We start from the raw sequence: 25,001 nt of genomic DNA, 5'->3' as shown, positions 1-25,001 counted from the left end.
TTCCTTATGCAAGATGAACCTATATACATATATATACGAAAAGAACTTAAACAAATTTTTCCTTTTCAACTAAGTTTAAAATTCACATGAAAATTGATAGCTGGAAGAAAATTTCTGATTTTCAAAGACACAGCTATACTTTTTTATTTCAAGCATTTTCATTAGTCATATGGAATTTAATAGGTATGTGCAGAAATTAAAACAAGTACATCAACACTTAAATAACATATGTTCAATAATGAAGAAACTCGCATAAAATATTTCAGAATCCTATTAGATAGTCAAGTCATCCATCTTATTGGTTATGTGATCCAGAAGTCTAACTCTGCCTTAATTAGTCAAAGATTATTACAGGGAAAGATCAAACGTTTCCGTTGAAGCAAAATGGCATGCAATCAATTTACCATGCAACCATTCTCAAACATCAATAGCAAAAAAAAAAAAAAGGGTTTTGTTTATTAAATCAGTAATTTTAGCAACTAAATACATCTAATCGGATTTTTATAAGTAACAGCATGGTGCAATATGACTAACTGCACCATCTAATGGTTACACAACATCTAACACAATTTTCTCAAAAGTTACCTTGGGACAGCAGGTGATCTTTAATCAGTTTCATTATTCTACTTATTTCATTCAAAATCACCTCAAACTTTTTTCAAACTTTATACTGGTGGCTTGCACTACTGAAATCTTTTCAAACAAAAGCAAAGCTAAATATAGCAAAATATAGGGTTACTGTACCTGACGCAATATACTAATGAGACTCCATGAAAGATTTGGCTGCCTAGATAGTAAAACAGTAGCCATGGAAATCTTAATCCATTAAAAAAGGCATGCCAACTCATTATTCATATTAAAACGGGCTGACTGCATGGATGTTCTTGTTTTCCCCATATGTAACCTGTATGCGAGACAGTTTCCCTTAATAAGTCCTTCATGAAGGCATCCCTCTCCTTAAGCAGATACCTCTCGAGCTCTTTACCACACCAAAACAATCATAATAAAAAATGAATAATAAAGTATAATTTCATTGCTATGATAAAATCTACTTTTCTATTTTATCTATAGAATGTTCTATAAAAATGTATTCATTGATTTCATGCTTTGATTTCAGTTTGGGAATTTTATTCCTAAAGAATATTTTCTAATTCATATTCCATTTTTACTGAATTTTTGCTCTCATTTAAAAGAAAGATTTGACTTCATATTACCTGTTTTGCAAGAATACAGACACAGAAAGGAACTACAAGAACTCGTGCACTTTGAATGATTTTGCACACAAGATCTTTATTTTATCATTGTTTGACATTATATAAGGAAACATCGGCATTAAAACATTTTAGTGATACACTAAGAAAAATTCTAAATGATTGTCCAACTGAAATAAATGCAAGCTTTACAGTGATTTCCCATGCTATATATTAGATTAGGAAGGAGTTCTTGCATTAACAAAATTCTGACCGATTGGCCAATTGAAATAAATGCAACCTTTACACTGACTTTCCATGTTATGTATTAGATCAGGAAGAAGTTCCAGAAGTAACAAAATGTACTCACAATATATAGTGCCTTGAAGCTCCTGCAGAATGCTAGGTGAGAGCTTCAGTGATGCAAATCAGCATACTAGTGAATCCTATTTATATATTCAATCAAGTTTAAATCCCCAGAATATGCAGGCCACACCATTCACTGGATTCCCAAGGGCTCAAGCTAATCAGTCACCAGTGCAGCAAGACAGGAACAAGCATCATCATACATTAGGAGGAAGTTATGACCAATTGCATTCTTAGAAAATTTGACAAAAGGATCAACCTCATCCTTGAACATTTTAGCATTCAGTCTAATTGGTAAATGTGTGTAGGTTAATGCAGCCACAGAAAATAATGCCCACACATACCACAATTTAACTACCTTTTATGGATTTTCAGGCTTATTAAGCGTGTTTTGCTTCTTTTACACAGTAACACATCTGGAATCATTCTCCAAAGAAAAATGACACTCTTTGGTAAAGACAATCTGAGCCAGTTGGTGATACTCCAATCATGGCAATCTAAGCAATGCTGCAACCGATTTCATAGCCTGAGTTACTCAGACACAAGTCACTGGTTTTTCTTACATACAGACGTCTTTTATGCAGTCTCTCAGTCAAGATATGTTACAATATTCAAGCTCATATCACTGCAGCTATATCAGCTCTTGCAATCTAAGTTGATGTCAACTGCTTATTTTTTTTTTTTTTAGCCACTGCTGCCAAATGTGCTACATCAGACCTAAGACTGTTGGCACATGTTTTTGAGCTACACCACCAAGATCTAAACCATTTCAAGATTCTTGATGCTTTTCGCCTGTTTTTATGTTTTTACAGACCAGTGTCAGCATTTGTCATGCTTCCATTCTCCCAACTTCTCACAATACATTACATGCTTTCTCAACGTGTTCCACTTTTCACATGCGAAAAGTTTATCAAACTACCCATGCAATCCCTAAAATCAGAATTTGAAGCAAACTCCTTGCACTCTCCTTTCCACATGTGCCAAAAAAGGCAGGCATAGTAAAAATCTGCATGTTTCTCTGAAAGTGAAGGTGAATTTCATTGGATAACATGATGACATTGAGTTTCAGCTACCAGCCAACCACCTTTTTTACTGAACTTAACATAATTAACATAAAGCACCTTATAATTATTCCTTTTTCTCACCAAATGTGCTACATCAGACCTAAAACTGTTGTGGCACATTGTTTTTTATGTAATTTCTATAGGATTTTTGAACCTATCCATATTCCTGCAGAAGCTTACATTCAGTTAATATTTTGTTGAAACCTAGTAGCAATTATTGAACCTATCCATATTCCTGCAGAAGCTTACATTCAGTTAATATTTTGTTGAAACCTAGTAGCAATTAATGGAAAAAACATGAATGTGTGGGTTATAAATAATGTTCTCCTGCTTCCTTGGTTACAGTCAGAAATAAATCATTTGTTAAAATTCAATATCAATGTCCAATGGCATAATTAGATTGCAGATGAATAAGTAACAAAAAATGTTGAAGGTGCAGTTGCAGTTGCAAGAACACATGTGAAATATCTTTACATTCAAGCAGACTAAAGAATACAGTTCTCAGTTTTTCTTAAGATGGAGTCCTTCAATGTTTTTAATAACAAATAACCCCAAACACTTACTTAACATAACACCATTCAGTGATTCATGTACTATTCAGAAGGTAATTTTAGCATTCAACAGGTATGGTTCATTCATTTTCTTTAACATCATATATTTTTAAAAGCAGCAAATTTGCTTCACATTTTAAAATACTTTCTATATATTTCTCACATGAGCTCTGAATCTTGTCTATATATACATTGCGCATCTCATATTTAGCATCTATGGATATTAAGACAAGAAACACTTAATACACTATGTAATACATATTTCTAGCTGAAAAGTGGTTTTCTAGCAGAAAATAAAATTCAATTATTAAAAATGTCCCCCACATGCAATCTATCAAAATTCAGTTACTAATATCCAAATATTTCATGGTCATCCAACCATAGCAGCATCTTTACAGCCTTCAAATTTCCAATAAAATTAATTCTCAGAAGCAGGATGACTGATTATTCATTTGCATGCAATCTAAACCTGGAAACCACAAAAGAGTAGTGGGTATGATATATGTCAGATATCTGGACAGAATTTTAGTGCATGTGCAGATCCCCCAAAAGGGCTACACCCTCACTGTCATATGCAGAAAATAACAGTGAGTATTAATATATATCACGAAAATCAAAAACAAAATTTTTAAATCTATTTTATTCTACACAAAATAAATAAAAACATTTTTATAGGTGCTCATTTTTTCAAAAATTACAATTACCTTAAAAATTATAAATACCAATTGTAAATTTCAGATATCAAATAATATCAATATGTACATGCAAGATTACTTATTGTATATAAAAGAAAATACCTTTCATCTCCCTGAACGGCAGATTCAATAGCTGTCGGAAGATCAGATCTGTGAAGATCCTAGAATTCAATTATTACAGTAAATCATTATTCAGATACATATCACACACATAATACCTAAAACAGAATTTCAAAGATTTCCATACAATTAAGAATACTCACATAGGTTATGCTTGGTGAACCTCGAAACAAGGTAGATAAAAGACTTATTGTTGTTGATATACTTGATGACGTTTTAACTTCTGGTGAGCCTGTAGATGTTGATGTGTTATTTACTGAACAAGTTAGAGTAACACTATTTAACTTCACTAATAGTCTGTTTACAAGACCATGTTCAGCCAAAGGAGCTGGGTCAATACCACGACGAGTAAATCTGTCAGCCAAAGATGCAAAGCACCTAAGTGCCCCGTCTGATACCTAACAAATAAACAAAAAGTTTACATATAAAAGCTCAAAGAATAGAATAATAAGCTTTAAATGATAAAAATGATATGCTTCCTAAATTATAAAAATATAAACTCAACTTTTATTTTATTCCAGGCTAATACATGCATATTACTCTAGCAAGCACACATACTTGGTATCTTTTTTCACTGTTTTGACCCCAAACTCCATACAGAGGACACTAAAACTAAACCTTTGTGAAAACATAACCCACAGTTCTCCAGAAATAAACAACAAAGCACAGTTTTAAATGCATTACAAGTTAAGCAAAGCTTAAAATTCATGAGAAAGTATTTCAGAAAAATGGTTGAAGGTTCATATATCAAAATAAGTTAATAAATAAATGACACTTTTTGTGACTTTATTTTAATTTTATGACAAGCTTTATTGTTAACAAAATTATTTTTTTAATAACAAAAATATTAAATCACACAAATTTGAAATTTGGTAAGTTTGCTTTTTTTAAATCTCTTATTATATTTTTTGTTCCAATTATTAATGCTTTGTGCACAGATTTGTTTACAATTAAATAACAAGGTATTTATTACAAGAGCATTCAAAACACACAGTACTTCAGCAATATCCATGTAAAATAAATAATGTCCATCTACATTTTTCAAAAATGAAATGCACAATTCAAGAATGAAAATCATACTTTCTTTAACATTCATAAATATTTCTACATCTTTCACAAACGCAAATACGAAATCTTTCAATATTAGCTCAACACAAAAATGAAACATTCCGTTATTGATGCATCAAAAAATAAATCTCGATCATAGAGATTGGCAATCCACTCCGGAACTGATTCAAAAAACCAATTCACTTTACCGAGCGAGTGATCTCTGATTCAGCGAAAACAGAAAGCTAGTTCTTTAACATTTCACAGAAAGCTTTTGTTGGAAAACATGCCAAAAATTTGATTCCTCTTATGTAAATACTAACATTCTTTCCTCTATTATTTACCGGAAACGTCTCTGACCCTTTTTTATGTGTGCGTGTATGTGTTATATATGTATATATGAGTTCTTTTGGTTTGCTTGTGTTCCATCTAGTATTTAAAAAACAAACATTAAATAAACCAGTGCATCTCAGTAAAACTGACCACCTCTGTTGGCAAACGGACGGAGTTTTTACCCCCATCTGGCAGTGCAAGGATCTGCTTAAAGTATGCAGATTATAGGTACTCAGTTTCCTCCTCTGATTCCCAGATGTCAGCACTCCTTCTCTAGTTGCAGATCCAGGTCCTTTGGAGTCTTGATTATTTGTTCTTTTCATTGCTCCTTCTCTAGCCATGGATCTGATTCCTATGAACTCTTCCCTATTTGCTTTTTTCATTGCTCCGGCACTCCTGCTCTAGCTGCAAATCTGGCTCCTATAGAGCCTTGATTATATCTGCTCCTTTCACTTCATTTGAGTTTTTCTTTGAATACTGTGTCATAGTATAGCTATGTATATTAGGTATCACTTTTTATACAATATTATTTAAGCATTTATGTAAAATAATAAATTATATTTTTATTTATTTATCATTTTACTAACATCTTGTAGACAATAGTTGTGAATTTCTCTTTAATCTTCTTTAGTACATATTTATAAGTAAATTTTTTCAAGGTTGCAGAACAAAATGTGGAGCCTACTGCAAAGAAGATTCTCAATTGATATTTTGTATCATTTTTTCAAATTAAATAAGAAAATGAAAATGCCAGTATTGTCAGCATAATATCCTGTTCTTTGGGATCTGCTTCCAATATAAAAATTCATTTTTACCCTGTGCTTTGTAAGCAGCACTAAAATAATGTTTTTAACAAAAGTGAATTTAGTTTTCATTATTTTTTTAACTTTCAGCATTATTCCAAACAAATCAGTCCAGGGAGTGAGTGGTTGAGTTGATTCCACCGATCCTTCAATTGTTCAATTCTTTCTGCTTTTCCCCTATCTTTGGATACCGCTCTTGATCCACACCTGCTCACAGTACATTCATCAAGGTTATTGTTAGTGAGTGGTGAATCATTAAAAAGAAGTGATTCACTTCAGCAAGTGAAAAGTTCCGATCTGATTCCTTAATGGAGCAGTTTTCCCCGTCTCTACCCGATAGCACTGATTGCTTCACAAGATGATTTTCTGATTTTAAACAACTGAAAAAAAAAAAAAAAACTTTCCCCACTTCTTAACAATTTTTTGTTACCTATGTAGGGACATATAAATCACAAGGTTAGCAAGCTAAAAAGAATAAAAGTGTAAAAAGTAAATTCTATCTTTGGGGTTTTAGAATAACTTTTTCTTATTAAATTTTCTCTGAAAATAAAATACAGATAAAATAATACAATGAGCTACATGTTTCATCATGATAGATATGCCACAGGAAGAACTAAAACAAAATCATAAGATACTTATGCTTCAATTTTCTGGCCTTATTTCAGAAAGGTCATTGTTTGGTTGGTTATGGCAAAGCATATGATGGCTATTTGTCCAAAGGGGAGGGACGCCTTCATGGAGGTTCAGAAAGGAGAAGACTAAACTTTCAAATACAGTGAAATTTTGGATCGCAAATGCCTCTCTTCTTAAACTATTTGCACAAAACAAATCTCAAGTTTAAAACATTCAAATTGACAAAAATGGTTTTCAAATGTGTTTTGAGCTAATCTATGACATAGGAAAACCAAAACAAAACACAGAAAAATGTGGCCTAGAATTCCCTAATAATATGTCCAATACCTGGGTCCTAGGTAGAGACTATCAAAATTTATATACTGAAAATAATATTTATATTTTTATTCCATATTTCCCAGGCAAATAAGGAAGATTTTGACCACTTATTAAAGTAATACCTATAAAATTATTTTATATTTCTGTCTTTAGTGCACTGAAATCAATACACACTTATAAAAATGTTTTTCAAACATGCTTTTTTGCTTCCACAAACTTTTGGCTGTCTAGGGTATTTTTGAATAGTTTCTAGTTTATTTTTCTGTGGCATGCTCATAAAATGTGTCTTTTGAACATGATAATTTTATTTAATCTATGAAGAACAAGTGATCTGAATAAATGGAAGTCAAAATATTTAGAACTTGGGTGATAGCACATACATACGTCACACTGATAAAACTACCAAATCATACTGCTTACACTCCTTTTCTTATTCCTAGAATAATTTATGTAAAACTGAAATTTTTATTTAGAGATTTCCATTGTGAAGTTTTACAGCTGTTTAAGATGTACATTAAGAGACAAATTATGCACTAACAACATATATGTTAATTAATAGCTTATTAGCTTATTGTTTATCATTTGATGTGCACAATCAGGAAAGTATGGAGACCATAAAAGATGGCAAAATGATCTCGTCCAAAATACAGGAAATTTTTTTTTAAGGGGCAATTTGCCCTGAAGGATTATTAATTTCGTTTTGGCATTTTGCATTGAAAACTTTAAAAGGCTATATAACTTTTTTAATCGTTGCCACTATATATTATCGTCCTGTCCTACATTTAAAGAAATTAAATAATGAAGAATCTGCATAAATGTATGTATGTTTCTCGGACTGTGATAAAACAATTGTACTTAGAGCCATCAAAATTTGAATAACGTAATTTTCTATAGAATATGAGCACATGGAAGCCCTAATTTGAATTTGAAATTTGTTTTATTACAGATTTCATATTTTGTAACACTTCAATTATTTTTTTATTAAAAAACTAACACTGTACAAAAAAAAATTTTATCTCCAGTGCGCGAGATTCTGTATCGTAAATTCTAACAATATGCTCATTTTAAAATTAAATTTTGATATTGCTGTTGAACTGAATTTTATAGTTTGAGTATGTACAGCATGATATTTAATAAATAAAGGTAACAGACAAAACGTTAAAAAAAGTCCCTTGGGACGTAATTTAAAACCTTTCAGATTCCCCCCCCCTTCAAGCTTCTGAGTATTTCCTGTACAGCAATACTGCTAGCTGGCAAATATCCAGTTGAAATGAATCCCTTTAAGACGTCCAAATTTACTTTTCATATTATAAACAAAAAGTACTTGGAAAAAAATTTTTTAATGATGCTACAGCAGTGATTTATCATTATTAAATCTTTTCAGATCTCCTCATGAAGACATTTAACTCTTTGAAGGGCACCAGTATATAAAATATACCAGATGTTTGTCAATTTTCTAACCTCCTAAAAAATGCTAATTTTTCTACATCAAAAGCTGTAATCGTAAGTTTCTACTGTTTCCTTTTGATTCTAAATGGCAGCAGTACCTTACCTTATGAATGCCCAATATTTTGCAGTTATGAAATTAATATACCTCTTTTAAGGTGGTCTACTACAGCAGCATTACAATACTAAAAATTTTTTTACACGCAGAATCGCTAATTAAGAAACTATGTTGCGTGAAATTTGGCAGAAATATAAAGCAATAGGTCCGTTTTCGAATCACAATGTTAGAATCAGGTTTGAAATGAAATTTACTTAAATATTATATTTTAAAAAAATTAGTTTGAAATACGTAATTTTAATGTGTAGTTTGGAAAGCCATCAATAGATGGCGCTACGAGTTAAAATTTAACATTGTAATCTTATTTCTGCAAAAAATCACGAAGTAATTGATTTTGATATCAGTTATAAATCATATTTTTTTCTAAATAATATTTAGAAGCGTTTCATATATTCCTTTATACACAGTTTTCACTAAACATTGTCAGCTGTTAGCAGAATGACGTTTACGGCAACCCTATTGCATTGCTATTCCGCACTCGTTTTGTTTACATTTATTTGTACTGTGGTCAGTTTGCAAAAAATATGCGAAAATATCAAGGACGACCAAAAAAACATCCTGGTTTTAATAAAAGATCCAGAATTCAGCGTAAACGTCGAGCTCAAGAAAAAAAATATGAAATTAAATTCCCGAGATGTGGAAGATTCCGAACAAGCGGATGTTTTCGAAAGGTGAGAAATAATTTATTCTTTATATCGACTACCCCGTGTTTATGATTTCGTAGTAAGTTAATTCCGAAGTAAAATATGCGTATTTTTTTTATTGAAGGTCAGAAATTATTGATACAACTGCATCTGTGTCAAAGGAGAATCATTGCCCGGATGATTTTTTTACAAAGTTTTTTTTTTTTTTTTTTGTATGTGTGTGTATGAGGGGATGCTAATAATTGTTCAATTCTGTTATAACAATTTATTCCTCCATTCACACTAAATTGTTGGGAAATATTGAAAGGGTAAATTCCAATTCACAAGGAATTGCTGAAATAATTGAATCTTTTCAAAAGTATGAGCATGTTCTTGCGATCTAAATTGAATTCACCATCATTACATGTATTATTGGAAATTTTATAGTCATATGTTTGCTACGAAATGCTTTGTCAGTTACCTATGGTATATTTTTACAGGTGTATGCACATTTATTCATGTGCTCGCTGTTCAACTTGCTTTTTTTTATTATGTCATTTACTTGGATGTTAAAACTTTCTTTTAGCGTTGGAACATTTTATGATCATTTAGTAAAATTTATATATAAATATATATTATTGCTTGTTTATTTATGGTTCTGTGTATTTGTCATGTATGCATGTTGTGAAGTGTAGTTTTTGAAAAATATGTCACAAATGGTAAATTCCACCAAAAGCTGAATTGAATTGATATTGGGATGCAGGTAATTAGAAAATATCTGCCGTGTATTTTGAGCGTAAACCAAACTAGTGCCAAGAATGGGACCAATACGCTCCGGCTTGCTTAGCCTTTTTGCCATTGTCCAAATTGAATTATCTCCAGTATAAAGGGAGTGAATGCTTTCTCTGTATAACAATAAAATATCTGTCTGATCAAAAATCTACCAATAAGAAACTTTTCATATGTTATGTGACAGACTTTCTGCAAACAGAAGTCCTCAGCTCTGTTCTTGTACATGTTTTTTAATTGTGGTTCAGATGTGTACTTCTCAAAGGAATTCTTCTCATAGGAAGATTATCTGAACATTTAAAAACTATATTCTGCTTTTAGGGGCCTAATATTTTATGCCCCTAAAATTAATATTGAAATTTCTAAAATGTTGAAAAATATGTCATCTGGATTCTGTGCAAAAAATATAATCCCTTTTTCATTTCTGCATTTGCAATTCCTGCATTTTCTTTATTCCTACATTTTTTAATTGGAAGGAATTTCATTCGCAGAGCCCTCTAATTTATTCTTACAAATCATGTAGTAATGTACCATTTTAGATAGATATAAATAACACATTTTGTAATTTTTCTAAACTGTGGTTATACAGCATGATATAATAGCTACACAGGGTATGGCGAAACAGTATACAGCAATATCTGTCGCACTGTCTGAGATGGGTGGTAGTCATACATAGCTTAATGCTTAAATTTGTTATGTGTTATTTATTTATTCATGTTTTTTTTTTTTTTTAAATTATGTTATAGCAGTTTATTTCTTTCATTCTTAGGTCCGGAAGTGAAAAATTTGACTTTTCTACGCCAGAAGTTACAGCTAATGTCCCTAAGACAAACCAGGCTTTCCTGAGGTAAGTTGGTTTATTTTTAAAATAGATATTAGCTGTGCATGATATTGAAACTCTTACAGTTACTTAATTATGGTTAACTAATTATGTATTAATTTAGAAGTCAAGCAACCAAAATCAGGGTTATATTTTCAAATAGTGAATATTTCAAAATATGATGCTGATTTTTGTTGCTTGACTCTCAAATTAATACTTGGTCGGTGTGTTATTGTATCTTAATTAAACTAATTATGGTTCTTTTCTTCTCAGTTCTGATCTGGACATTTCAGTTATTGACTCTGACGTAGAAGGTAGAAATACAAGCTCTCTTTTGGGGTAAATATGTATTTCTCTATGCCAAAATTAAAATGTCATCATTTATGTTTTCCTTTTATGGTGTTACATTATGTTGTTTACATACTGATAGCTATTAAAACTGTTAAATATAATATTGTAGCTATCAAAAAGAGGGGGATGAATTTGATTTGTACCAAATTTGGACGTTTTGCATGAAAGAACTTGAAAATAAAAGATTTTTTTAAAAATATATTCATTGAAATCGGTGAAATTTTCAGACGGGACACTGAAGCAAATGAAAATATTTTGGGGTTTGATTCTTTTGATGGGAGCCTCATCAATAAGCCTACTATCGTTTTTAAATATTGCTTCTTTTTCATTGTTTTCATGATGTTTTATGTTCCCTTCATGAAAGAGATTTTTAATAATTTAAATTTTGTTAATAAAATATAACAAAATGAAATCTGTGATTATGTGGCTATTATTTTTTCCATATATATTTATTTGAGGAAAACCAAAAATTTTATTATTTTACAGAATTTTTAAGAAAAATATAAGGATAAAATTTTTTTAATAATTCTGATTACTACCTTTGCTTTCCTCTCATAATGTGCCTCAAATTAGAGCAATTAGACAACAAATTTAAGTCGTGATCTTTTTTTTCCAAGTTTTTTTTTAGGCTTAGGAGTATAAATTGCTTATCCCAACAAGACAGTGCATCTTCTTAGTATGCCATCCTAAGGCTCCGTTCACATGATGGTATAAATGTCATAGACGCATAATCATAAGGCACAAAATGTGGGAGTTCCATTCACACCTGCGAGAGAGGGTCTAAGCCATAGCCAATTAGAGAAGCTAAATTTGTGCATGCATGTATGTGCCTACAGCTTTCTCTGTCAATAGATTTTATGTATATGCTCTGATTGGCCGACTCTTATATCAAGTCGGCACAAAGTTGAAAACTTCAAGCTTAATGCCCAAACTAGTTTTTGTGACATAGCAAGGTCTGACTACAAAGCGTTGTTAGTTGGGAATTATGACATTTATACAACGGCTTGAATAGAGCCTTAGAAAGCCATTTGGTAACTGAGTTATCCACCATGAAAGAGTTATTCTTGCCCCTCTGAATTCAGTGTTTACTGGAACACGAACATTTTACACTCAGGTGTAGAGGCCCTTCATGTGAAACCTCCGGCACACAAAGTACTGACTAATATTGCACGAGCAAATGACACTGCGAGCATGGAAGCAGCAGTTGTGAAGATGACTCATCTTCTTGTAGTAATATACTGGTAATCCAGTGTATTATTATTGTTAATTTATTTGCTATATTTTGCCTAAATTTCCTAAACCTAATTGCGAATGGGCTGCCTGCATGGGCGTTTTCGTGGTTTTCCCCGTGTATATGAGCCATTTCCCTTAGAAAGTCCTCCATGAAAGCATCCCTCCTCTTAGGAAGATCAAGTGCTTTGCTGTCATCAAATAAGCCAAATTTAAACCTAATTTGTAATATTTATATATATTAATTATATATATGTATATATATTGTGTGTATATATATATATATTTTAGCTTGGAGTCTGAGCCTCTTCAGGAGAACCTTAATGATGAATTTCTGTGTCCTGATTCACCTTTAATTATCGAAAGGGAAGATCGACGAAAGGCAAATCTATTACCATCTGGCAGAACAATTTGCAATATGTCTTTTGTAATAGTGCAGGCTAGGACATTAGAGCAACATTCCCTAAATTGTAAATTTGGATCATTTATTTTTAACAAAGTGATTCGACGTGGTCTTGTCACTACATATAACTATGTATGTGATAAAATTTTATGTGGGGAAATGGCAACAATTTGTTCTGATATGGAGAAAAGCAGCCTAAATCAGCTTGCAGTATTAGGTGCGTTATCTACTGGCAGTGGATTTTCACAAGAGGAGGAAAAGTTTAGCATCATGGAAATTCCGTATATGAGCAACTCGACCTTTGCTTCTTGTGAGCGAACTACTGGCAAAATAATACAGGGATGTGCACAGGAAACTATGTGTGCTGCTATAGAAGAGGAGAAAAGGCAGGCAGAACTTTGCAATGATAAAGATAATGATGGTTATCACTGTATAACTGTCATTGTTGATGGAGGTTGGTGTAAAAGAAACTATGGGCATGGTTATAATGCTTCAAGTGGCATATCTGTTATTATAGGCATGGTCACCCAGAAAATTTTGTTTGTTGGAATTCGCAACAAAGTGTGCCTTATATGCAGTGCTATTGAAGATGGCAAGATGCCAAATAAAGTGCACCTTTGTTGGCGAAATTGGAATGGGCCTTCTACAGGTATGGAAAGCAGTGCCATTGTGGAAGGTCTGAATTATCTCCAGTGTGTTCACAAAATATGTTGTACTCGACTTGTTGGAGATGGAGATGCTAACACAATGGCCAAAGTGAAAGAAAGCGTTTCATATGGAGGACGGGTGATCAAAGTAGAATGTGCTAACCATGCTGTTCGAAGATATCGCAGAGCTCTTGAGAAACTTCAGCAAAATACTGCGCGCTTCCCCGGGGCTAAAGGAATTGCTGCCCGTAAATTGCTGAAAATTAAAATGCCACTGTTAGTCAGAGGTGCTAGAGTAGCTATAAAAGCTCATGCTTTACCTAGCCATTATCAGCACACACAAGAAGCTATTGATGCATTAGTATCTGACTTGAGAAATGGGCCACATCATGTATTTGGCAAGCATGATGCTTGTAGTGCTTTTCGTGCAAAGAAAGGTGCAGAGTTGGACAGCACATACAATGAATTTTTTTCCTCGGGTATGTTGCAAGCTACTGAAGCAGAAGTGGGAAGAGTACTGATATCGTGTAGCAGTACTCTTATTTGGAATGCCACAAATAATCCTGCTGAAAGCTTCATGAGTCAACTGTGTAAAACATCTGGTGGAAAAAGAGTTGATTTTTCCAAAGCTGGTGGCATGAACAGGCGTGCGAGTATTGCTGTCATGGCCTATCAAAATCCAGCATAGCAGTGGCAAAAAAATGCACAAAAAGCTGTAACAGGAAGTAGCCCCAGGACTCCAACTTTGAAATTCTTAGCTTCCAGAAATAAGCGCCATGTAAAACGTCTTGAGAGACGTAGACTTTTTGACACTGAGAAGAAAAAGAGAAATATGAGGAAAGCAGGACATATTCAGCAAGGTGGGGATATTTCTTATGGTGATTTTCCTGAGAAACCAGACCTATCAGACGAAGCATATGAATTGGCAGAGGGATAGGAATGCATAGTTTTGGTGCCTGTAAGAAAATCACTCAGTTCTGCCGACATGCAAGACTTCATTTTCAGTGGTGTCGAGAAAAGACACTGGACATCTGAGAGTTGGAAATGGGTAATGTGGTGGGATATTACATTATGTATTACATATTAAACATAAGTTATGGGTTACCTCATAACTACAGAAGGTTCCTGTTCGCTGTCAGAAAAGGTTGAAGTAATCTGCAATGTAAATTACCGACAATACATGAGCTTTGTTCATTTATGGGCATGATAAAGTTCTATCGATGCTTTTTGAAAAATGCTGCAGAAACTCAAGGAGTCATACACGAAATGTTAAAGGGTGATAAAAAAAGATCATTGTAAAGTTCTATGCAAGATGAAGGTGTTTAGTGTATTTAATTATGGCAAAGCACACTAGGGCTATCTGCCTAAGAGAAGGGATGCCTTCGTGGAGGACTTTCTAAGGGAAACTGGCTCATATACACGTTACACATGGGGAAAACCACGAAAACGCCCATGCAGCCAGTCCGTTCGCGGGATTCGAACCTCGGACCGAACTACCAGTGTTCAGCGATTTTACCGCTCTGCCGCTGGTAGGCCTGCACAGATGAAGGAATTCACCAGCTTGAGAAGTGCAAATCTGATTTAGTCAATGGTGCCCTTTTGTGTTTCCCAATGGATTACCCTTTGTGTACAGATGCATCAGACTTTCCTATAGGATCAGTATTGCAGCAATTGGAAGAACAAGAACAAGACTGAAAACCTATTGTGTTCTACTCTAAAACATTAAATAATGCACAGAAGGTTTATAGTACCTATGACAGAGAATTCTTAGGAATATATCTTTCTGTCAAGCATTTTAAACATGTATCGGAAGGACGCAAATTCATCATACTTACTGATCACAAGCCACTGTCATATGCATAGAAGCAAAAGAATGGGAAGGCATAACCCAGACAACAACACCAACTTCAGTATATATCGGAATTTTCAACTGATATTCAGCATATTGATGCCAAAGAAAATTTAGTTGCAGTTGAAGTAGTCTCAGTTACTGGCTATGAAGCAGTAGCAGATGCTCAAGAATATAATGAAGAATTGCAACATTTAATGACAGGTAGTGCTTCACTGAAATTTAAATCATCTACATTAGCATTTTGGAAAACATTAAGATGTGACAGCTCAACAACCAGTATCAGGCCTTTTATTTCAAAGCAATTTAGACAACAAATGTTTCATCAAATTCATAATTTTGCTTCTCTGGTATCAGGACAACTGTCAACGAGATGACTGAAAAATTTATCTTTCCAAATATAAAGAAAGAAATTCACGAATAGACTTAAAGTCCTGTTAATTGTCAAAGGAGCAAAGTCAACAGGCATATAAAATCTAAAATAGCCGAGTTCCAAGCACCTCATGCTAGATTAAGTATTGTGCAAGTTGACCTGATTGGGCCATTACCACCATCTGCTGGTAGGACGTATTATCTGACATTTATTGACCATTTTTCCTGTTAGGGAGAAGTAGTTTCTTTACCAGATATCACAAGAGAAATGGTTGTCAAAGCATTTTACAATCACTGGATTAGCAGATTTGTTGTGCCTAGTTCCATAATCTGAGATCAAGGAAGACAGTTTGAGTCGCAGCCTTTCAAGAGCCTTGCAAAAGTATGTGGTGCTAAAGTTTTACGTTCCACTCCATACCACCCACATTGCAGTGGGAAAATTGAGCAGTTTCTCAGAACTTAAAAAAATGCAATAAAGGCTCACAGCAACATCAGATGGACAGAAATCCTTCTAGGATTCAGAGTTGCAATATGTCCTGATACTAATCACTCTGTAGCTCAAATGGTATATTTTATGCAAATAAGGTTACCATGTGAGTTTTTCGACTACCTACCACTAAAACTAAACCTGAACCATTTGTAACAAATTTACTGTCTTTTATGGATCAGCACCAGTTTATCAACTGCTAACAAACATAAAATATTTATGCATAAAGACTTGAGATCATGTTCTCATGTGTTTGTGAGAACTGATCGTGTGAAAAAGGCACTTGAATTTGCTTATTGAGGGACCATTTTTTTTGTGGTGAAAAAATATGATAAATATTTCCGAGTCTTAATTAAGGACAGACAAGTTAACATTTCATTGACAGACTGAAACCAGCTTATTTGTTACTTTCGAACAAATTACTAGAAACAGTGACTGAAAATAAAAAACCATTTCACATTTCATGTACCCAAAATTCTGATACTGTACCTAACGTCAAATCTATTATTCTAGATGGTATGAAAATCAGAAAATGTGTTGGATTTAAGGACTAATGTTTTGTATATTTTGCTATACTTCATCATTCCTCTGACATCATCTTCTAAATATTAGTAAATATATATCTGCATTAGTGATAATCAGCTGTGACCACTATGCTAGTGATTATAATGTCCTTGCTTTTTCCCATATGCCATATGTTGCATGAAATTTTGTTATATGAATCTAGCTTCCTGTGAGGAATTTCTGTGATCTTTCTAGTATGTATGGTCAAGAATTAGGCTTGTGATATACTGTCATGATTTTGCCCACATGTTCCCTGAATATACTACCATTTCCTTAGGAAGACTTCCAAGAAGAATACTGCTGTGAGTTCTAAGCCTAACTATGGTTTGGAACTGTTTATAATGAATTATTGGGATTCTGCGCATGTAATGTGGATGCAATTCTATTTCCATTTAGAAGATTTTCTGCAAAGGCAATGCTTTAGCTGTGAGATAATTCTGTTTTGGAAATAAAACTGATATTTATTTAGATTTGTGGTATTTATAAGGCAGTTTATCAATAGCAGGTAGCATCTTGCCTCTTTGCTTTGATCAGGGCCTGTGCAACCAGTGGTAGTCAAAATTTTTAGAATTTAGAGAATAGTGCATAGCAAAATTTTATAATTTAGCAGAGGGCACTGAGCAGCAGAATTTAGAGGCAAAAAAATGTTCAGAACTTACAAAGACATCAGCCAGCAGAATTTAGGATATGCAGAGATTGCACTGAGTGTCAATAGTGCCATATGTTACATTTGCTATCTGCATTATTAATTTGTGAAACAATTTCAGCTGTTTGAAAATGCATTTTTCTGTTAGAAATTTGTATTTCTTGCAATTTCTTTTTTTGGGGGGGGTCGAGAATATGGTGTTAAAAATATTTTATCTTTTTTTTTTTTTTTTTTTTTCAAGGTGAAAATTTTGTGCATGATTTGGCTTTCATTGAGACGTCTCTGGGTCAGGAGTTACTAAGGAAGAGAAACTTACATGCAGGTTGAAGCATGCAGTGTCAAATGTATAAGGAATATAAAAGATGCTGTATATTAGTATAAGTTTGAATAATCATAATAAAAAAATTTCTTGAAAATTGTGTTTTTTCTGCGAGTTATTAAAATTGGAAATAATTAATTACAATATTTATGAAAAATTTCGAAAATAAAAATACAAGTAGTATTTAAAAAGTACTGCAAAACTCATTTTTAAGTAGAAAAATTATTCTCAGATGAAATTCTTTCGATTATGCAAAAGGACTTTTTTAGTATTTGAAAGGTTCATTTGAACCCAACAACTGAAACTAACGTATCCCCAGTTTATTGATACCAACCATTTTGTTGGTATCAATGAACCCACTACTTTCTAAAAGCATTTCTGTCAATTACTAAGGGCTAATGAACAAGTGTTGAATTCTCAAGATGAATGTTGCCGAAACAGAAAAAAGTGTACTTCAGAACATTCTGCAGTAGCTCAAACAAAGTCACGGACCTCATCTATACTGTAGTCAGAGAGAAATTATTCCCCTTCCTTTTCTTTCAAAAGCTGAGTTCCCAAACGCACAACGGGAGGCCGTTGCTAAAAGCTGTGGAACCAGTTTTATAGCTATTTTTAGCAACTTGTGAGCTGTTTTTCAGATAACACAGTAAATCTCGGGGAGGGGGAATTTGAAATCATGATCACTGCCGGTACGGCAGAATTTACGTACAGCAAAATTGTAAAATTCAGCGAAGCATCAAGCAATAAAATTTTAGAATTTTGTGCGAAGGGCACTTGACAACAGAATTTATTGCGTACAAAGTCAGCAAAATGCATAGCGCCGTACCTGATTCATGATACAGCAGTATTCATTACCAATAGCAAACTTGTTTGAGGATAAGTTCGAAAAAATGTTTTCTAGTTGTTACCTAAAATCGGTAAACAATAATCTTTGAAAGATTATTCGATTATATCGTTACTAATATGGCAAAAATTTGAAAAGCAATCAGAAGCCGTATCTCTAGGGTCTTCACGTCACGATTTATTTTTATTTGTTCGAATATGATATTTATATCTCTCTTCCTACAAGTATGTATCTTCGTACGTATAAAGTATCAAAAATAATAAAAGTAATTAATAAATTTTCTCTAGTTGCCCTGAAAACTACATCTGAATATAAAGATAAGAAAGACATCAGTAAATTGCTGTTGTTATTTGCTGATCATAATGGTAATCAACCGAACATGATCACATATACCGTCTTCAAAACTTTGATTTTTATCAAGCTTCATATAAATACTAGGTTTTTGTTAGTCACGTAATTTGACATCCTAAATTTAAGATGACAGATGAAATAATGACTAGTTCTGAATTAGCTTACTCAGGAAGTAAAATTTTCTCCTTCCCGTCAATATAGCATATTTATAGCTCCCAATGATGGCGATCACTAACTAAATATGTTATGGATTAGAACCCTATTGCACTCCATAAGTTTTTCATTATTCGCTTTATGTGCATGCTTGGTTGTGGAAGAAATTAAAAAGCCCTTTTTTTTTTTACTTAGGTTATTCGAATGTATACGCCAGACATTTATTTGTTGAACTGTAGTTATAATTTGGAACGTGGTGCTAGAGCCGTTGGAGCCGAACCGAACGTCAGTTTGTTTAGAATTATAGAGTTTGATTACGCCAAAGCAGGTGAATTTGGAAAACACCAAAATCGGTCATGCATCCAACTCGTTATCGAGGCTTGAACTCCGGATGAACTACCAGTGTTCGGCGGCTCGCTTGCTAGAATTGCGTTAGGCTCTTTGAATGTCGCAAAGCCACGAGGGTTACCTTCTTAAGATGGCAGGCCTTCGTGGAGTCATTTTCTGAAGGCTTAGATTAGGTTATTATGGCAAAGCACAGTAGGATGCCTTCATGTTGAACTTTCTTAGAGAAATTGACAACCCATACACGTTACACATACATAAAATTATGAAAACGTCCATGCAGCCGGCCCGTTAGCCTTGATTCGAATCCAGGTCGAAACTACCAGTGTTCAGCGATTTAATTCCTCTACCGCGGGAGGGCCTAATTGCTGAAGGGAACTGGCTTGTATTCATGTTACACACGGTGAAAACAAACAATGCAACCGCTGATTCGTCTGGCATCGAACCCAAACCAGTTCGAACTTCCAGTATTCAGTAGTTTTAACCACTCGGCCACTGGTGGCGTGTGGTAGGAGCCACAGATAATGTACTGAGTAGCAAAAATCCCTAATAGTGGCCCTAGTTACTAGTAGGATTGTAAGTATATTGGTAATCATCCAATCTACAACAAGGAAATTTCGGAGCTTAATTGTAAAGTCAAATGCGACACTCCGATAAACGTGGTATATGTAGAGATGGAAAAATTTATTATTTAAAATACTTGTATTTATTAGTAAACATTTTATAAAATTTATTCTTAATTTAGCGTTTAAGAATTCTAAGAGAGTTATCTGAGTATTTTTTCCTCCTTTGGTAATCCAATAAAATTGAGTAAATTTATGTTCTGTAATATCTTTTCGTGTTATATACATAGTTTTTTTTTTTTTTTTTTTTTTTTTTTTTTTTTTTTTTCTTTCAAAGTTAGACAAGTTTACACAAACAATATAGGTCGAAAAGGGAGCTGGTCTGCGCCCAGTGAGCCTGTCGGCAGCGTCGCAAAGCGTAATTTGACTAACGAAAAGATCATGCTTTGGATCTGGTGATCTGGATAGTCACTTGTGTTGAAAAATAAATTTATTTCAACAACATAGGCCAAAAATTTAGTTGATCTGCGCCCGTGAGTCCGTCGGCAGCATCGTAAAGCGTAATTTGACTAACAAAAAGATCATTCTTTTGTATTTGGTGGGATTGCCGTGGTATTAATCACTAATAGTATATGGAAAAAGGTAAAACCCTTGACAGTAAAGGATACAACGAGATGCTAGTGCATGTTGACGCTGCCATCAAGGAAAAGAGTCGAATTGAGTTCCGGCGCAGAAAGGTAACGTTCCATCAAGATAATACCATACGTGTCTGCATTCACCGGCTGGCATCTGTACGGACTCGAAAGGGATCTTTCACCACACCCACCATATAACCCCGACATCGCACGTTCGGACTTCTACCTTTTTTTCACACTTGCAGCTACATCTTGCTGGTCCTATCTTCACTTCTGCACAAGACATCGAAATGAGGTTGACCTGTGTTTGGACTCGGGCCACCAAGTTTCTGGGCCGAAGGTTTTGAAAAACTACCAAAACATTGGCAGAAAAGCATAGATTTTTGGTAGTGATTACTACCCGCACTAAAGGTACTGACTGTTTTTTTTTTTTTTTTTTTTCCTAACTTTATGAAGAACGTTCGTGTTTAAAATTTTCGTTACAACCATTAAATTCTGTAATTTATGAATTCCTTCCCACTTATGTATTTATCAGCTGTACTTTATGAACCTGATATTCCTACAATTATCAGCTGTACTCTATAAATCTGATATGTAGAAACGCAATTTGATTTTATGCATTTCAATATCAAGTGAAATCTTTAAACTAATCATTCATTATAACACTTTATGTTGTTTTCATTCAAAGCTGAACTCAGATAATGTGCCGAGGTTGAACTACCAGTAATAGGCGACTTTAGCGCTCGCCCGCTAGAATTTAGAGAGGAACTGAGTGCTAGAATTGGGTTAGGCTCTTTGAATATAGCAAAGCCACGAGGTGGCAGATAGCAGATGCCTTCGTGGAGGAAGTTTCTGAAGGCTTAGTTTAGTTTATAGCAAAGCTCCCCATACACGTTACACACGGGGAAGATTATGAAAACGCCCATGTAGCCAGCCCGTTCGCCTTGATTCGAACCCAGGTCGGAACTACCAGTGTTCAGCGATTTAACCGCTTGGGCGCGGGTGAGCCTAATTGCTGAAGGAAACTGGCTCGTATTCATGTTGCACAACAGGAAAACAAACCATGCAGCCAGCTGGTTCGCCTGGGATCGAACCGAAACCAGGTCTAACTTCCAGTAATCAATATTCTTAACCACTCAGCCACTGGCGGCGCGTGGCAGAAGTAAGAGCCACAGATATTGTAGTGAGCAGCAAAAACCTCTAATACTGGCTTTGGTTACTAGTAGGATTATATATTGGTAATCATCCAATCTACAGCAATGAAATTTCGGAGCATAATTGTGAAGTTAAATACGACACTCCGATAAACGTGATAAAGATGAAAAATTTTTTAAAAAAGGAAACTATGCAAATACATGTATTCATTAGTAAACATTTTATAAAATTTATTCTTAATTTAGCGTTTATGAATTCTCAGAGAATTATCTCATCGAATTATTTTTTTCTCCTCTGGTAATCCAATATAATTGAGTAAATTTATGTGCTGTTAATATCTTTGCCTGTTATGTACATAGTTTTTTTTTTTTTTTTTTCCGTTCAAAGTTAGATAAAACTGAACGTACGTTACACTGAAATTACTTTGTCTAGAAAGTAAGCGCTTGAGTAGAAACAGATGTTGGGTTTTATTTTTAGAAGACATGAGATCGCTTTCTGTAAAGTAATGTTATAAAATTTTGAATTTGAAATAATCGTACTTCGTTTTTAGTAGCGCAGAATGATAAAGATTTAATGAGAATATAGCAAAGCATCTTTTTAGAGACGCTGTTATAATTTTGCTATTTTATTTTTTTATGGTAGGTCAAGGAAAAAGGCAGGCTGCTAAATACGGTAACAGCACATTACTCTGTTTCATATATAGCGAATCCGCTCTGAAATGAGGCACGAAGCGGAAAGTAGCTGAACACCAGTATTTCGGTCCGAGTTTCGAATCCCGCGAAGGGACTGGTTGCGCTTTTGTGGTTTTACCCTGTGTAACGTGTCTAGGAGCCAATTTCCCTTAGAAAGTCTTCCACGAAGGCATCCTTTCCCTTAGGCAGATAGATCGTACTGGTGTTTCAACAGTACTGGTTATTTTTAAAAATGATCATCCTAGAAAGGTGATTGCCAAAAAGTATTCACTTCGCATATTTATACGTTATGCATGAATATACTCTTTTTAGTCAATCTAATATATATAAATTACTAATGCTGTAAAAAAAAATTCAATTTTCAATATTCTGTTTCCTATTTGTTCCTGTTCAATGAAACAGATACATACACAGCAAATCCAAATGCATCGCTACAGGAAGATGATAAACCAGCACAGTATGTAATTACGGTTACATCCGGAAAAGAGTAGATATACATATAAATACATAATATATATATACGGTATACAACGATATACAATATATATATATATATATATTATCGTTTTTTAGGATGTATCTATAATATGTATCATTTTACTTTATTAAAATATAATATTCAATTTTGTAATTTAGGAATTTCTTCTCCCTTATCATGTATTATCAGCTTGTACTTTATAAACCTGATACCCCTTCAATTATCAGCTGTATTTTATAAACCTGAAACATAGAAACGCAATTTGATTTTATGCATTTCAGTATCAAGTGAAATATTAAAACTGATTGTTCATTATAACACTTTATGTATTCATTCAAAGCGGATCTCAGATAATGTGCCGCAAATTATTTCCACACTAAGTTTTTTGTGCAAATAATACGTCCTGCTAGTGTTTTTGTAATAAAATGCATGTTATTAATTGATTTCGAATTTTCGTTGCATCTTAATATTGCTGCCAAAAGATATTCAATCAACAATAGTATCTTTTACTACGTTTATGTGTGTGGATACATAGACCATTTCTCCGTGTACTAGAAAAATTTGATAATGATTTATCCACTTTTGAAGTAAAAAAATAATAGTTAGGAGTGTTATACGATTTTATAATACAAGTAAAAAATATATATAAAGCTCTGGAAAGTGCTAACACATATTTATGGAATATTATGGATGGTAATTTCTGAAATATTATGGATGGATGAGTAAATGGAATATTATGTGCATGCTATATATGTATACACATATCATCAAGTATAAAATCATTTATATATAATTTTTATGTCGCGACGAAATTACCGAAATGCTTAAAAATCTAGTATTTCTAAAAACTGTTTTCTTCCGCAGAATAACGGCAAATTATGAAACATTACGCAACATTGAAAAGCGTGATGAATAAATTTTGCGAAAAGAAATAGCGACTGCTGCACGTATCTCACAGATATCTTTCATTCAACACAAAAGTGGGAAAGTTCTATTCCTGTTCAAAACATACCCTGCAGTCTGAGTCACAGACGGAAGAAATGACAGCAGGTCTTTTGTTCAACTGAGGGGAAGTGTTTTATGGCTTACTCACTTTCCCGCCAAACGAGTACAGTGGAAGGGAAGCTTTGTTGCCATAGTAACCAGGCTGTAGGTAGTCTTACAGATTTGAGTCTTTATCGCTCAACGTTCGTAGCGCCATCTGTTATTAGAAATCGACATGAGAAAGGGGTATTAAACGCTCTTAAAGGTTTTATATTTGATTATTCATAAATTCCATTGGAGGGGAGGAATAACTTCAAAATCTTCAAATATATGATGCACGCATGCTGAAACTTTTATATTTACTGCACTTCAATCAAAATTGATTATTAAAAAAAGATTATTTATACGTTTTTAATACTGGTATACAATATATACTGGGGCCCACACTGGGTACCTTGCCAACAGATGGCAGCACCAGGCTTTTTCTCTTCTCTGTGAGATGACAGAATTTCTTTAAAATAGTTTATGATGTATGTATAGTTTATGTATGTTATGATGTATGTATAGTTTATGTATGTTATGATGTATGTATAGTTTATGATTAATTTACAAGTTGTTTAGGATTCAAGATTATGTTCATGGGGGATGGAAAGTTTACTGACCCTGTGCTGGGTTTGAATACAAGTATATTAGTTTCTTTTTATTCTTTGTTTACTCCACTCAAGTTTCTCATTTGTCTCTATTTTGCTAAAATTTTAGTTCAATGCTTCATCCTTTCCCACAAGAAAGACTTGCAGATTTCAAAATTTCCGTCTGGCATCAAAACATTACACAACTGTAGTAGAACGTGGCATGACAGCCCCGCCCCAAAAGGCACCCGTTGTATTTTCCAAAATCCTAGAATGCAGAGAATATGAAACGTGTTGATTGACAACTAATTTGTCACGCAGCGGTCAAGCCATCTTCACAAAGGCATACTTGCCAACCTATGACACTCAAAAATCAGGAGATTTTTTT

At 33.7% G+C, this 25,001-nt stretch overlaps 2 protein-coding genes across 7 annotated transcripts in view; one reads left to right on the top strand and one right to left on the bottom strand.

Moving 5' to 3' along the window:
- The window catches only part of Ufd4 (ubiquitin fusion-degradation 4-like), a 405,607-nt gene that overhangs the window by 297,740 nt on the left and 82,866 nt on the right, over positions 1-25,001 (bottom strand). For all 5 annotated transcript variants that reach the window (XM_085808305.1, XM_085808308.1, XM_085808306.1 and 2 more), the window contains exons 4-5: positions 4,130-4,384; positions 3,969-4,027 (exon numbers count right to left, since the gene is read on the bottom strand). In XM_085808305.1, coding sequence (XP_085664431.1) covers positions 3,969-4,027; positions 4,130-4,384 — 314 coding nt within the window. The remainder of the gene's footprint in view (positions 1-3,968; positions 4,028-4,129; positions 4,385-25,001) is intronic.
- Positions 8,991-17,848, top strand: LOC118201546 (uncharacterized). Of its 2 annotated transcripts, XM_085807211.1 has the most exons (5): positions 8,994-9,355; positions 9,453-9,521; positions 10,866-10,943; positions 11,190-11,255; positions 17,707-17,848. In XM_085807211.1, the coding sequence occupies exons 1-5, from the start codon at positions 9,123-9,125 to the stop codon at positions 17,708-17,710; spliced, it is 450 nt and encodes a 149-aa protein (XP_085663337.1). In that variant the 5' UTR covers positions 8,994-9,122; the 3' UTR covers positions 17,711-17,848. The 2 variants fall into 2 exon arrangements, with proteins under 2 accessions (XP_085663338.1, XP_085663337.1); XM_085807212.1 differs by lacking the exon at positions 9,453-9,521 and having other exon boundaries at positions 8,991-9,355.

This window comes from Stegodyphus dumicola, chromosome X1 (assembly GCF_044657685.1).
Source record: "Stegodyphus dumicola isolate Sdum_Otavi_A_Nest chromosome X1, ASM4465768v1".
NCBI lineage: Eukaryota > Metazoa > Arthropoda > Arachnida > Araneae > Eresidae > Stegodyphus > Stegodyphus dumicola.
Note: the sequence above shows the minus strand (reverse complement) of the source record. Positions and strands in the feature narration are given on the sequence as shown.

Excerpts from the sequence above, each read along its gene's own strand:
- LOC118201546 (XM_085807211.1), top strand. The coding sequence starts at position 9,123 with ATGACGTTTACGGCAACCCTATTGCATTGCTATTCCGCACTCGTTTTG. Across the intron at positions 9,356-9,452 it reads CAAGCGGATGTTTTCGAAAG|GTCAGAAATTATTGATACAA; the intron begins GTGAGAAATAAT and ends TTTTTATTGAAG. Across the intron at positions 10,944-11,189 it reads ACAAACCAGGCTTTCCTGAG|TTCTGATCTGGACATTTCAG; the intron begins GTAAGTTGGTTT and ends TTTTCTTCTCAG.